Here is a 13787-nt window from a genome sequence, read left to right on the forward strand (position 1 = left end):
TAGACAGCATATAAAGCAGGACATAATACAATGTGTACAATCAAAATTATAAATAAAATTTAAAATATTTATGTAATAGAGAATTAAAAGGCCCACCTAGAAGTTAGGTAAAGAAGGGACAGTACTAAGACAGTAATTTCCAAGATTACATCCTTACCTGTGCTCTCCTTTCTGCCAGTCGTTTCTTTCTTTCTTTTTTTTTAAAGCTTTTTTTTTTAAATTTATGGAGGTACTGGGGATTGAACACAGGACCTCCTGCACGCTAAGCACGTACTTTACCACTGAGCTATACACTCCCCTCTGCCAGTCATTTCTAATTAGAGTTGGAGGTGAGGGTTGTGGAAGGTGTAATTGTATTAGAAGGAATGGAAGGCACCAAGAGCTAAGAATGTCATCGAAGAGATGAAAAATAAATGGATGAATGAGAGTCCGGGTGAGATCAAACAAGGATTCTATGCTGGGTACAGTACCAGAAAGAAATTGAAGTGGAGAAAGAAATTAAAATATAAATCATATTAATAAGCCTTAAAATTAAAAAAATATATTTTAAAAAGCCTTCTGTGGAATACATTTGTATAACTTGGGGCTAGAATAAGGGGTGTTTCGGGCAGGGGGCACCAAATACAACAGGGAAGGACTAGACCGACAGTACACTGTGTATGCATACATAATTGTGCTTATGAACATATCTTGAAATTTTGAAGAATCAGCGTTGAGACAGGGATTAGAGAGGCTAATTTTAAAGGTGTATGGTCAATTAGCTGAGTGAAATTGTCTTATTAAAAAAAGTATAATTAGGAAGAAAGAAGAAAGGGCATGTGTTGTAAATATGTAATGTGTAAATAGGGTGTAAATAGTGAATACGATCAAAATAGTGAGCGTTACTGCTGCCTAGCCGGTCGTGAAAATTTATCTCAAGATTGTTAAATAAGAGATTATGCCTTGCTCAAATAGAGGTGAAATGTTCTTTGTATTAATTATAAGTTACTTGGGTTTACATTTTATTATTCCTTAAGATACGTTTCTTTAAGTCTTGAATTATTTTGTCAGGGGTTGTGTGTTCATGATGGTACCTGGAAGTCAGCAGTTTATGGTTTTGGTGATCAGAGTAGTTTGAAAAAACTACGAAATGAGGCAAATCTGAAGCCTGTCCCAATTGTTGGTCCAAAATTGAAAAGAAGGTATGTTATCTCAAAATCTGTTCTTTAGTTAATCTAATCTAAGCATATTGTTGGTGATCTGGCTGTTAATAACATACACTACTAAGAAAAGCTAGGAGACGTATAGTGAGTTCAGGATTGTTTTCAAAGATAAATAAAATATAACTAATACCTTACCCTAAGTTTAAATATTTCATCTATTATAATACACTTTGACTCTGGGAAAAATTTATTTTATGACTTTTCACTATCAATATCAAAATTAAACATCAGTTAAATTTTATGCAGTAAAAATGTGATGATCTTATGTAGATTAAACAATCTATTAATGGTATTTATATGTGAGATCTCTAAACTCAGAGTTTGGCTGTTGAAATGAGTGTTCTTTTTATCATTGTCTAGGAAAATTGATGGGATATGAAACAGTTAAACTATGTGTTAAGTATCCATGGTGTGAAGAATACTACATTGTTCCAACTTGTCACTTGTTTAGGTGTAGGTGTAGAGAACAAAGAACAAATACTAAATACTAAAGTAAATTTTAATTAAGAGCAGATCTGCCATCTTGCTGTTATTGCCTCAAGATAAATTAAGATTTTTATTCAGAAATTTACCAGTTAAAGTTGTGGTCACTGTAAATGGAGAAAATGCAACGTGGGTCTGTCTTGCAGGTGGCCAATTTCCTACTGCAGAGAACTCAACAGTTACTCCATCCCTTTCTTGGGAGCAGATGTATCTGTTGTGAAGCGGACTCAGCGTTACTTGTATGAAAATTTAGAGCAATCACCTGTAAGTGTATATGATTTATTTTTGTATATATATATTTTTATTGAAGTACAGTCGGTTTACAATGTTGTGTCAATTTCTGGTGTACAGCATAATGCTTCAGTCATACATGAACATACATATATTTGTTTTTATGATTTTTTTTTTTTACTATAGAGTATTCTGTCTTTACTTCAGTTCTCCTGTCTGTTTGATGTAGGATTTTTCTGTTTATAAAGCAATAAAAGAAAGAGCTAAATAATGCATGTTTTAGTTTCTGGAAACAAAGAATTAGTAGCATAGAGCATTTTGCATCTTATAAGGGTGGTAACAGCCTCCTCCCATAATTCAAATCTGGCCTGCTGAATACCTTTTTAATGTAATGCAACAGTAGCAAGCTCAGTTTGGGAAATCTTGGGGCATAAACACCTGACAATCCTGTTGAGAATTTCAGCTGCTAGAATACTCTTTCTGTTGCCTATGGAGATGTCTGGATTCTTCTCTCTTCTCTCCTTACTACCTCTGGAGTATCATCTTATTCTTTTGGTGAGGGAAGGAATTACTCCCACTGCTGAGACTTGAAGAAGAAGCTATCTCAAGTTAAAAAAAAAAAAGTAGTATTTTCTCATAGAAGAGGTTGTCATAAGTGGAGTCTGCATTCTATAGTGTATAGTTGCTAAACTCAGGTATATTATGGACTTTTATATATGGATTATATGAACTTTTGTGTTCAAGTAGGGGAAGCTAATTACCATTTATAACAATTTCTTTTTTAAAATGTCCTCCCAGTATCTGGTTTCTGAACCAGCTTTTAGAACATAACACATTCATAAAGTGGAAACTGCTGTTGTTTGGTATTTATGACTATAGAATAAGTTATAAGTAGGTAACATCCTTGTATTACTTGGTCTAAGAAAGCAGGGAGTAACATCCTGGCTTTATATTCTTTGTTCAGGTTCAGTATGCTGCTTATCTTACTGTGGGAGGCATCACCTCTGTTATTAAGCTGATGTTTGCTGGACTTTTCTTTTTATTCTTTGTGAGGTTTAGCATTGGAAGGCAACTTCTCATAAAAGTAAGTAATATTTTTATGTAATTAGACCTTTAGAATTATTTTCCATGAGTTTAAAAATATCACTGAAGTTTTTTTTTTCTTCCTTTAGTTCCCATGGCTCTTCTCCTTTGGTTATTTTTCAAAACAAGGTCCAACACAAAGACAGGTAACCTTTTCTTTTGTATCTAGGTCTCTGAAGCAATACGTCTCTTTGTTTTTACTTTTCCTCAGTGCAGTGACAATAAAAGCTAAAACTCAATGGAGCACTTACTGTGTTTAAGACGCTCCTTTATGTTCTTTACATAAATTAGATTACTTAATCTTTTCAAACACTCCTTGAGGTAGGTGTTATCTCCATTTAACAGATGAGGAAAGTGAATCACAGAGAGGCTAAGAAATTTGCCAAAGTCCTATAGTGAGTAAATGACCAAGCTAGGATGAGAACCCAGCCATCTGGCTCCAGAAATTGTATTCTCTTTACTTCATAGAGATTTCAAATATTTTTACTCTTCTGTTTTTCTCCTTTGTTATCTCCTCCTTTTCACCTCCTCTCTCCCTTTCCCCCATGTGTCCCTCTTCCCCTTCCACACACCCTGAATCCCCATGGTAGATTGAATTACCTCCTGTCCAATATCCTCCATGATGTGACTGCTTCAGGCACTTCAGATCTAACATGTAAAAATCTGGACTTCTTTCCCCCAAACCCTCTTCTGCCTTCTCTATTTCCCATCTCAGTTGGTGACACTATCATCTGCCCAGTCATGAGCATAAGCAACATTCTAGATTTTTCTCCAAATCCATCACAGCTACCTTAGTTCAGGCTGTTACCTCTCTCTCTGCTCTTTTTCCTTCTAATTGTGGTAAAATACGTATGAAATAAAATTTACCATCTTAACCATTTTTAAGTGTTCAGTAGTATCAAGTTTATTCATATTGTTGTACAACTAAAACTCTATACCATTAAAAAATAACTCTCCTTTCCCCCTTTTCCCCAGCTCTTGGCAAACATCTTTCTACTTTGTATATATGAATTTGACCACACTAGGTACCTCATGAGGGGAATTATGCAGTAATTGCCCTTCTCTGATTGGCTTATTTTACATAGCATAGTGTCCTCAGAGTTCATCCATGTTGTGGCATGGGTCAGAATTTCCTTTCTTTTTGAGGCTGAATAATATTGCATTGTATATACAGTTGTCCCTCGGTATCTGTAGGGGGTTGGTTCCAGGATCCCCCACAGATGCCAGAATCCATGATGCTCAAGTTCCTACATAAAATGGCATTGTATTTGCATATAACCTATGGACACTGTCCTGTATACTTTAAATCATCTCTAGATTACTTTATAATATCTGATACAATGTAAATGCTAGGTAAATAATTATAAATGCAATGTAAATGCTATGTAAGTAGTTGCTGGCATGAGGCAAATTCAAATTTTGCTCTTTGGAATTTTCTGGAATCCTTTTTTCCCAAATAATTTTGATTCACGATTGAATCTGTGGACGTGGGAACCACGGATATTGAGGGTTGACTGTATATACCATATTTTGCTTATCCATTCATCTGTTCATGGACACTTGGATTACTTACACCTTTTGTCTATTTTGAATAATGCCTTTATGAAATTGGGTGTGCAGATTTCTCTTTGAGACCCTGCTTTCAGTTCTTTGGGGTATATACCCAGAGGTGCATTTGCTGGATCCTATGGTAATTCTATTTTTAATTTTTTGAGGAGCCACCAAACTTTTCCACTGCAGCTGCACCATTTTACATTCCCACCAACTGTGCACAAAGATTCCAGTTTCTCCACATTCCTTACCAACACTTGTTATTTCCTGTTATTTTTTATAGTAGCCATCCGAATAGGTGGGAGGTGATATCTCATTATGGTTTTGATTTTTGCATTTCCCTAATAATTAGCAGTGTTGCACTTCTTTTCATATGTTTATTGGCCATTTGTAGATCTTCTTTAGAAAAATGTCTGTTCAAATCTTTTGCCCATTTTTTAATTGTATTGTTGAGTTTGAAGTCTTCTCTATATATTGTGCATATTAATCCCTTATCAAATATGTGATTTGCAAATATTTTCTTCCAATCTGTGGGTTGTCTTTTCACTGTTAATAATGCAGACCCTTATCTCTCAGCTGAACTATTCATAGCCTTCCTATGATTTCTTTCTAATTCATCTTCCCACTGCTGTACAAGAAAACTGTGACACAAATCTGATTCTGTTCGAAAGAATGATCAAAATATGCAGATCAATCAATGTGACATACATATTAACTAAAGAAAAGACAAAACCTATATGATCATCTCAATAGATGCAGAAAAAGCATTTGATAAAATTCAACATCAATTCATGATAAAAACTCTCACCAAAGTGGATATTGAGGGAACATATCTCAACATAATAAAAGCCTTTTACTGCAAACCCACAGCCAATGTAATAGTCAGCAGTAGAAAGCTGAAAGCCTTCCCACTAAATTCAGGAACAAGACAAGGATACCCACTGTCGCCACTTCTATTAAACATAGTATTAGAAGTCCTAGGCACTGTAGTCAGACAAGAAAAAGAAATTAAAGATATCGATACTGGAAGGGAAGAGGTAAAAGTGTCATTATTTGCAGATGACATGATACTCTATAGAGAACCCCAAAGACTCTACACAGAACCTGTTGGAACTAGTAAATGAATTCAGCAAGATAGCAGAATACAAGATTAATATACAGAAATCTGTTGCATTCCTTTACACTAACAATGAAATATCAGAAAGAAAAAGTTTAAAATCACATCAAAACAAACAAACAAAAAATGTAGGAATAAATTTAACCAAAGAGGTGAAAGACCTATGTGCTGAAAACTGTAAAACGTTGATAAAGGAAACTGAAAATGATTCAAAGAAATGGAAAGATATCCTGTGCTCTTGGATTGGAAGAATGAATATTGTTAAAATGGCCATACTATCCAAAGCAATCTACAGATTTAATGCCATCCCTGTCAAGTTACCCATGACATTTTTTCACAGAACTAGAAAAAATGGAACCATGAAAGGCCCAGAATTGCCAAAGTAATCCTGTGAAAAAAGAACAAAGCTGGAGGCATAGCCCTCCCATACTTCAGACAATATGACAAAGCTACAGTTACCAAAATAACGTGGTATTGGCACAAAAATAGACATATTCTGATTGGTGGAACAGAATAGAAATCCCAGAAATAAAACCACAAATATACAGTCAATTAATCTATGACAAAACCAGCAAGAATACACAATAGAGAAAAATGGTCTCTTCAGCAAGTGGTATTGGGAAAGCTGGACAGCTTTATGTAACTCAGTGAAACTAGAACACTCCCTCACATCGTATACAAAAATAAACTCAAAAAGGCTTAAAGGCCAAAGTATAAGACATGATACCATGAAACTCCTACAAGAGAACACAGGCAAAACAATCTTGGATGTAAATCGTAGCAGTATTTTCTTAGATCTGTATCACAAGGCAAAAGAAATAAAAGCAAAAATTTAAAAAAAAATGGGACCTAGTTAAACTTAAAACCTTTTGCACAGAAAAGAAAACCATCAACAAAATGAAAAGACAACCTACAGAATGGGAGAAAATATTTGCAAATAATGCGACCAAAAATGGGTTAATGTCCAAAATATGTAAGTAGCTCATAAAACTCAATATTAAAAAAAAAACAGCCCAATCAGAAAATGGGCAGAAGACTTAGACATTTCTCCAGTGAAGACATACAGATGGCAAAAAGGCACATGAAAAGATGCTCAACATCACTAATTATTAGAGAAATACAAATCAAAACTACAATGAGGTATCATCTCGCACCTGTCAGAATGGCCATCATCAAAAAGACTAATAATAATAAATGCTCGAGAGAGTGTGGAGAAAAGGGAGCCCCTTCTACACTGTTGGTGGGGATGTAAGTGATACCATATATTTGTCTTTCTCTGTTTTGACCTCAAATTTAAGTTATTTGGTCTTGTTCTGGGAAAATTCCATTGGTGTTTTGATAGCAGTTTCATTGACTGTAGATTGTCTTGGGTAATTATGGTCATTTTAACAATATTAGTTCTTTTCAGTCCAAGAGCGTGGTATTCCATTTGTGTCATCTTCAGCTTCTTTCATCAGTGTCTTATAAATTTTGATGCGATTGAAAATGAGATTGTTTTCTCAATTTCTGATAGTTTGTTGTTAGTGTATAGAAATACAACAGATTTCTGTATATTAACCTTGTATCCTACAACTTTACTGAATTCATTTATTAGTTGTAATAGTTTTTTGGTGACATCTTTAGGATTTTCTATATGTGGTATCATGACCTCTGTGAACAGTGACAGTTTTACTTCCTTTCAAATTTAGATTCCTTTTATTTCTTTTTTTTTTTTTTTTGTCTGATTGTTGTGGCTAGGACTTCTAATACTAGGTTGAATAAAAGTGGCAAGAGTGGGCACTCTTGTTCCTGATCATAGAGGATATGCTTTCAGCTTTTCACTATTGAGTATGATGTTAGCCGTGGGTTTATATATGTTCTTTGTTATGTGGAAGTATGTTCCCTCTATATATCCACTTTGTTGAGACTTTTTATCTTAAATGTTGAACTTTGTCAAATGATTTTTCTGCATTTATTGAGATGATCATATGATTTTTATCCTTTATTTATTAATGTGGTATATCACGTTGACTGATTTGTGGATATTAAACCATCCTTGCATCCCTAAAATAAAGCCCACTTGATCATGGTGTTGTGTCCTTTTCGTATGTTGTTGAATTTAGTTTGCTGATACTTTGTTGAGGATTTTTGCATTTATGTTCATCAGGGATATTGGCTGTGATTTTCTTGTGGCACCCTTGCCTGGTTTTGCCTTTAAATAGTGATTTTTCCTTTCTGTCACCAACCTTACTTTTCTGTGTAATAAACTTCTCTGTTAGAGAGAGTGTGTGTGTGTATGTGCGTGCATGCACACACATGCATGCACGCACATACAATTCAAAACCCTAGCCGCCTCCTCAGTAAATTTTTATACACATATATATTTCCTCTAACTAAACTGGAAGCTCTAGGAATGCCATATATTTTATTTTATAAATATTTTATTTAGTCTCAGGGCCTAACATAGCGTCTGATCTTTAGTTAATACTAAGTAAAAGTTTGTTGACCATGGCTTTATTACCTTATTTCTAAAGTCAGTGATTATGACAGATGCTTGGATAAATCTTCTATAATTTTTGAATCAAATTTTTATACTTCAAAGTGGAGCAATTTTATATCTACACCCTAAGCCATTACATACTGTCACTAGCTGCTGACTATTTTTGTCTTGTCACCTCAGATATCTAAAACTAGAGTACCATAAAATAAAAATACCTCCAGTTTTCCCTCTGAAACTGCATTTTAGTGATGCTGTCCTTCTTTAAGCCACAACCTGAGAATCATCTTTGTTTCAGCTTTATTCCTCACTACCTCCCTCCCCCCAGTATACACCAGTCAGCAAAACTTGTATGTCTTCAAAGAATTACATTTTGCTCCATGCTTCAATACAGGATGACAGGATGTTCTGGCAGATAGAATTTTTTTTTAATCTACTGAAAATATCTTATATGAAGTATAATAGTAGATTTTATTGTGTTCAAGGAGGAAATGACATATTTATTTAATAAACCCTTTGCTTTCTTTTCCTCAGATTGATGCCTCATCATTTACTATGACATTTTTTGGTCAAGGATACAGCCAAGGATTTGGTACTGATAAGAGCAAACCAAATATCAGAATTTGTACTCAGGTGAAAGGACCAGGTATTTCACATATGACTTAAGAACGCTTGGGAGCTTTACATTGTCTTAAGCTGTACAGTGGTGTACTACTACTACAGTAGATGCTTTTTTAAAGCTTGTTTGTTTTAGAAATAAATTTGCACAAATTAACTAATAATGATAAATGATTCTCTCAAAGAAGGATTGAAATTATTGGCATATTTCAATTTTATTATTGTATTCTTCCCTCTGGTTTTCTTTTTCAGTATGATTCAATAATTCTGAATGGAATTTTTTAAATATTAAGAAGACAAGGGGCTGATTGATATTTTTCTATTCTAGTCTCATACTCAAAGGTTACTGTAAAGCAGTACAATTATAACATAAATCAAAGCTGTGATTCAAGGTTTCTTTGGAGTCTGTGATCACCCTGACATTGCTTGTAAAGTGTGTGTGCACATGTGCATTTTCCTGGGGAGGGTAAAAGTTTTGATAGGTTGTTACAAGGAATTGTCACCCAAAAACATTCATAACTTAATGCTGTAAATTTTAGAGAACTATACAGAGACAATCCTGCTTGTGGATCACAGTATAAGTTTAGTTACCCTCGTTCCTAGTATATCACAGGGGATCTCTTTTGTAGTTTTAATCAAGCCCAGTAGTAAAGATATTTTTTTTTTCAAATGTCACCTGGCTTTTTAAGATAAGTTGACTATGTTCTTATTTGACATGAATATAAACACTAATGGCCTGTTTGTTTATAGACTTTGTTTAGAGTTACTTTTAAAAATTGGACTTCTTTGAGAGTTACTCAGTTGCTTTTTTTTAAGAAATTGAGTCCTTTTTTAAAAGTGAAGTTTAGTATATTTGATCGATAAAGATAAGTTTAGTGTATGAAAGAGAAATAAGAAGCCTAGGATCATTGGTAAGAGTGTGGACCTGAGCCGGCTGCCTGAATGTGATTCTGGCTCACCCACTGCCTAACTTTGTGCATTTGGATGAGCCGCCTAACCTCTCACTGTCTCAGTTCCCTAATCTCTAAAATGGATGTAAAATAGTACTTACCTCATATAACTGTTGGGAGAATTAAATGAGTTTAATAGATTTAAAGCACTTAATACAGTTCCTAATACTTAGTAAGTTCTATATAAATGTTATATTTGTTACTATGTGAACAGAGTATGTATTGAGGAAATTCTGTATACCTATACTTAGGTATAAAATCTACCATTTGATTTGTGGGTCTTTTTGAATGCATATTTCATGAACACTTTCTTTCTCTTTGATCATCTGTTTCCTACAGAAGCCGGCTATGTGGCTACCTCCATAGCCATGGTCCAGGCAGCCATGACTCTTCTAAATGATGCCTCTGATCTTCCTAAGGTGTAAGTCTGATTGTCTTCAAGTTTGAAGATACCTTTTTCACTTATGTTAAAATTTAGCTTATTTAGGTTTGGTTTTCAGGCGTCGGGTTTGTCTATAAGCATTTACAGTACCTTTGATCAAAGATCAAAGAGGTAAACTTAAAATTGTGAGAAGGATAGTTCCTATTGACCCCTAGGAGCAGAGTAGAGTAAATGAGAGGAGACAGAAAAGTTTGAGATCCATGTAAGTTGGCTTCAGTTCCTCCTAAAAATAACTCAGGTGTATGGTCAGCTACTCAGAAAAGGTCCCTGTAGTTGAATGGTATTGACAGGAGCCTGTAATCTGCACTGAATGATACCCAGCTGGCAGTGGGAGCCTTGACACCAAGCATCCAGGCCAGGTAATTTTCAAATGGATTATTTTACTGGAGCATTTAGCTGTTACCCTAAAAGTAGGCCAACTCTATAAATGAGCATAGGCCCACAAGCTTAGGAACAAATAAGTTTAGGCATGACCTGAAACAATAATAAATAATAAACATAGAAATTATACAAAGTGAAACCTAATTAAAGTTTTTCAAATTTTTGTATGCCCTTTGAAAATATTTATCATTTTCTAAATATTAGCCATTATATTTAAAGGAACTTCTTTTCATCCAGTTTGTCTCATTTATGCTTTATTAATAATTGATTGCTTAAATTTACTTTGCTGATTTCTTTATTTAATCCTGAATTTATAAACTCGCTGACTTTATAAACAGCTGCTGTTACTTGGGTTGATAACCCTCCATGTGCCCTTCGGACACACACCAGTACCATGGAAACAGTTTCACTAGTTGTTGAACCAGTCTAGACAGGTTTGCTGGGTACTAGTGTCCTCCTGAGTATTAGATACTTGCTCTTTTGGCTGATTTTAGAAACAGAACCAAAACTAGTCCATGACAGAGTCAAGAATCAGGTATTCATGAGCTCTGTGGTGATCTGACAGCTAGGCCTCTAGTAAATCGCGCTGGCAGAGGAAGGGGCTGGAGCTGGGCTCTGTGCACTGTTTTATCTTGTTATTGTCTTTCAGGGGCGGGGTCTTCACACCTGCAGCAGCTTTCTCCAGAACAAAGTTGATTGACAGACTTACCCAACGTGGCATTGAATTTAGTGTCATTAGCAGCTCTGAAGTCTAAACATTTGAAGAATTAACTGAAGTCATAAAATGCATGAATTAACAGCTTTTTAATTTGTTATTTGAAATTCTTCTATAAGCCTATCTGACTATATATGGAAAAGATTGTCAAATTTAAAATATGTACACTAAAAGCAGGAAATTGTATTTGCTTACCCTAAATTTCAAATCTTAGCTGATTTTTGTGATTTTTATTACTTGTAAGAAAAAACTATTTGACTGACTTTTTCATTGAAGAATTCATGGTCAGTTTCTATAAGTGAGCTGGCAGATCAGAGGGTGGGGTGGATAGCTCTGTCTGTGTTGCTGACAGATTCCTTGACGAAGCACCCAGGCTGGTGTTCATGTAATAAGTAGCTGCTGCTTTCTTTGCCATGATTATCACACTTTCCCATGAGTTTCTCTACATCGAGTAGGCCTTTGCCAAATGAAACTGCATTTTTGCTATTTTAGCCTAGTTTTTCACCCACCTACACTGACTGATTCTGGATTCTTACCTAAGTTGCATAATAAAGGATTATCAATTAAACAGTGGTTTTTGTGTTTGAACATGGCCGTGTAATTTAGTAGTGGTGGAAATGTGCTTCCTAAGTGGTCTGTGTACTGCTAATAATTGGACTTGTCATTCATTTTACCTGGTTCTGTACCTGTGGTTGTTTTTAAGGATACAGCTGGTAAGTTTCTATTAATTTTCATTGCCTAAGCAAAATTTTTTTCAATTTATTTTTTATATTTTAACCAGGTTTTCCACTGAAGCCCTAAACTAAGGTAAAAGACTTTTCCTTTGGTAATAAGCATACAATAAACACATATAAGTGTTCTGTTACATTCATTATGTAAAGAGGACAGCCACTGTCTTTATGGAATTTCTGCTCTACAGCAAGAGGAGTGACATTGATAGGAATCTTATTCATGTGCTGCCTGTACAGAAGATGAGAGGGAGATTCTTGGTGTTAGTACTGTTCATCCTAACTTTGCTTCCTCTGCCCAGGGCTGGTCAGAATCTGGTCTCAGCTGCACCCTAATTTGTGGGACCTTAGAAAAGGTTTTATCATCTCTAAAATCAGGAAGATGGGCAGGAGCAACGGATGTCATGATTAACTGCATATCAGAATCACAAACAACATAGGTTCTCCAGTGAACCTCAGCAGTTTGATGCAGAAGGTCTGAAGGTTGGGCCATAGGAATCTGTGGTTTAGATCTGCATTTGGGAGCTTCTGGGTAAGACTCCGTGTGTGTCAGTGTTCTTTCCACCTTTGCAACGTGTGCTGTGTTGTATTCTAGGGTTGACACTGATAATGACCACCTGTGTGACTCTGTCCTCCAGCTTGAGAAACCAGCGTGTCTCATCCTGATTTTCTTTTTAACATCCACCCCCTACCCCAAGGCTCTACCTCCTCATTTGCAGAAAGTATACTACTTGTCTGAATAATATACTTTCTGCAAATTGTCCAAAAACTTCAAGGCTCAGTCCAAGAGTTAAAAATTTTTCTTGCTTCCTGTGGCCTCACTGCTGTTCTGCCTCATTGACAGAGGCTTTCTAGGATTCCATGATGGTTTGCTGACCCTTGTCCCTGCCATCACCAACATGGAGCTCCACGCTTGGGCTCCAAGTTTACAGGTTATTTTTTAGTTGCTATGCACTCAGTCAGGCGTTGAGCTGCAGGCAAAACCCAAGCTCCCCCCATAAGCCCTTGGACCCTGGTAGTAAGCTGAAATCATCCAGCCCAGATTCCTTCCCCTTCCCAGGGAGACTCCTTTTTAGAGCCCTTGATGGCCCCTCCTGCCAGCAGAGTTTCAGTGTCATTACATTTGATTTCCCTAAGTTTACATTTTAGGGTTGTCACCTCTATTTCCTCCTTCCTGGTTGCTTATGCAAATCAGTCCAATGGCTCCCTGGGACAGTCCTGCATATTAAGGCCCAAGGCCTTTGGTTAGAAATGCAGTCTGAGTCAGCCCACTGCTTACTCACAGTGGCCTGGACAAGCCTTGTTTATTTAACATTTAAAGCCCCGCAAATGGGGAAAGTAATAAAGCCAAACTCATAGAATTATGGTGAGAATTAAATGAGCTAACAGATACTTAGCACTTACATTAGTGCCTGACACACAGTAAGCACTCAGTCTCAGTATTATTGCTGCTATTGTTATTAGTCTCTCTTTGGCTACAAAAAGTTTCTTTACAAGCCTTTCCCCAGAGCACTCAGTGCCTGTAAGTCCTTGACTAAGACTCATCAATGAATTCTTTGTGGAATCAAGATCACTTTGAGGTTCACTAACTCCTGGCAGATTTCGTAATAAATCTTAATCTTTGAACGCAAGGCCCTTGCACTGAAGCAGTCCCACAGTACAGGTACCAATGATGCTTAATGAATTGAACCTATTTCAAATAAACCTATGAAGACAGAAAATAAGGGGAGGTAGAATATCAAACTTTGTTCAGAGCAAAGATACAAAATGAAGGTCATGAAATAACCATTCTCTAGGTCTGCAAGAAATT

The 13787-nt window shown here is 35.8% G+C and overlaps 1 protein-coding gene across 2 annotated transcripts in view; it reads left to right on the forward strand.

Moving 5' to 3' along the window:
* Nucleotides 1-11822, forward strand: part of SCCPDH (saccharopine dehydrogenase (putative)) — a 30251-nt gene extending 18429 nt beyond the window's left edge. Inside the window, exons 6-12 of one of the 2 annotated variants that reach the window (XM_014562159.2) lie at nucleotides 1051-1181; nucleotides 1832-1949; nucleotides 2881-3000; nucleotides 3089-3145; nucleotides 8678-8789; nucleotides 10051-10132; nucleotides 11184-11822. In XM_014562159.2, the coding sequence (XP_014417645.2) occupies nucleotides 1051-1181; nucleotides 1832-1949; nucleotides 2881-3000; nucleotides 3089-3145; nucleotides 8678-8789; nucleotides 10051-10132; nucleotides 11184-11289 (726 nt within the window). In that variant the 3' untranslated portion in view covers nucleotides 11290-11822. The remainder of the gene's footprint in view (nucleotides 1-1050; nucleotides 1182-1831; nucleotides 1950-2880; nucleotides 3001-3088; nucleotides 3146-8677; nucleotides 8790-10050; nucleotides 10133-11183) is intronic. The other variant, XM_032466570.1, reaches the window with a different exon arrangement.
* The last annotated feature ends 1965 nt before the right edge of the window (nucleotides 11823-13787 follow it).

Source organism: Camelus ferus, chromosome 23 (genome assembly GCF_009834535.1).
Source record: "Camelus ferus isolate YT-003-E chromosome 23, BCGSAC_Cfer_1.0, whole genome shotgun sequence".
Classification (NCBI taxonomy): Eukaryota; Metazoa; Chordata; class Mammalia; order Artiodactyla; family Camelidae; genus Camelus; species Camelus ferus.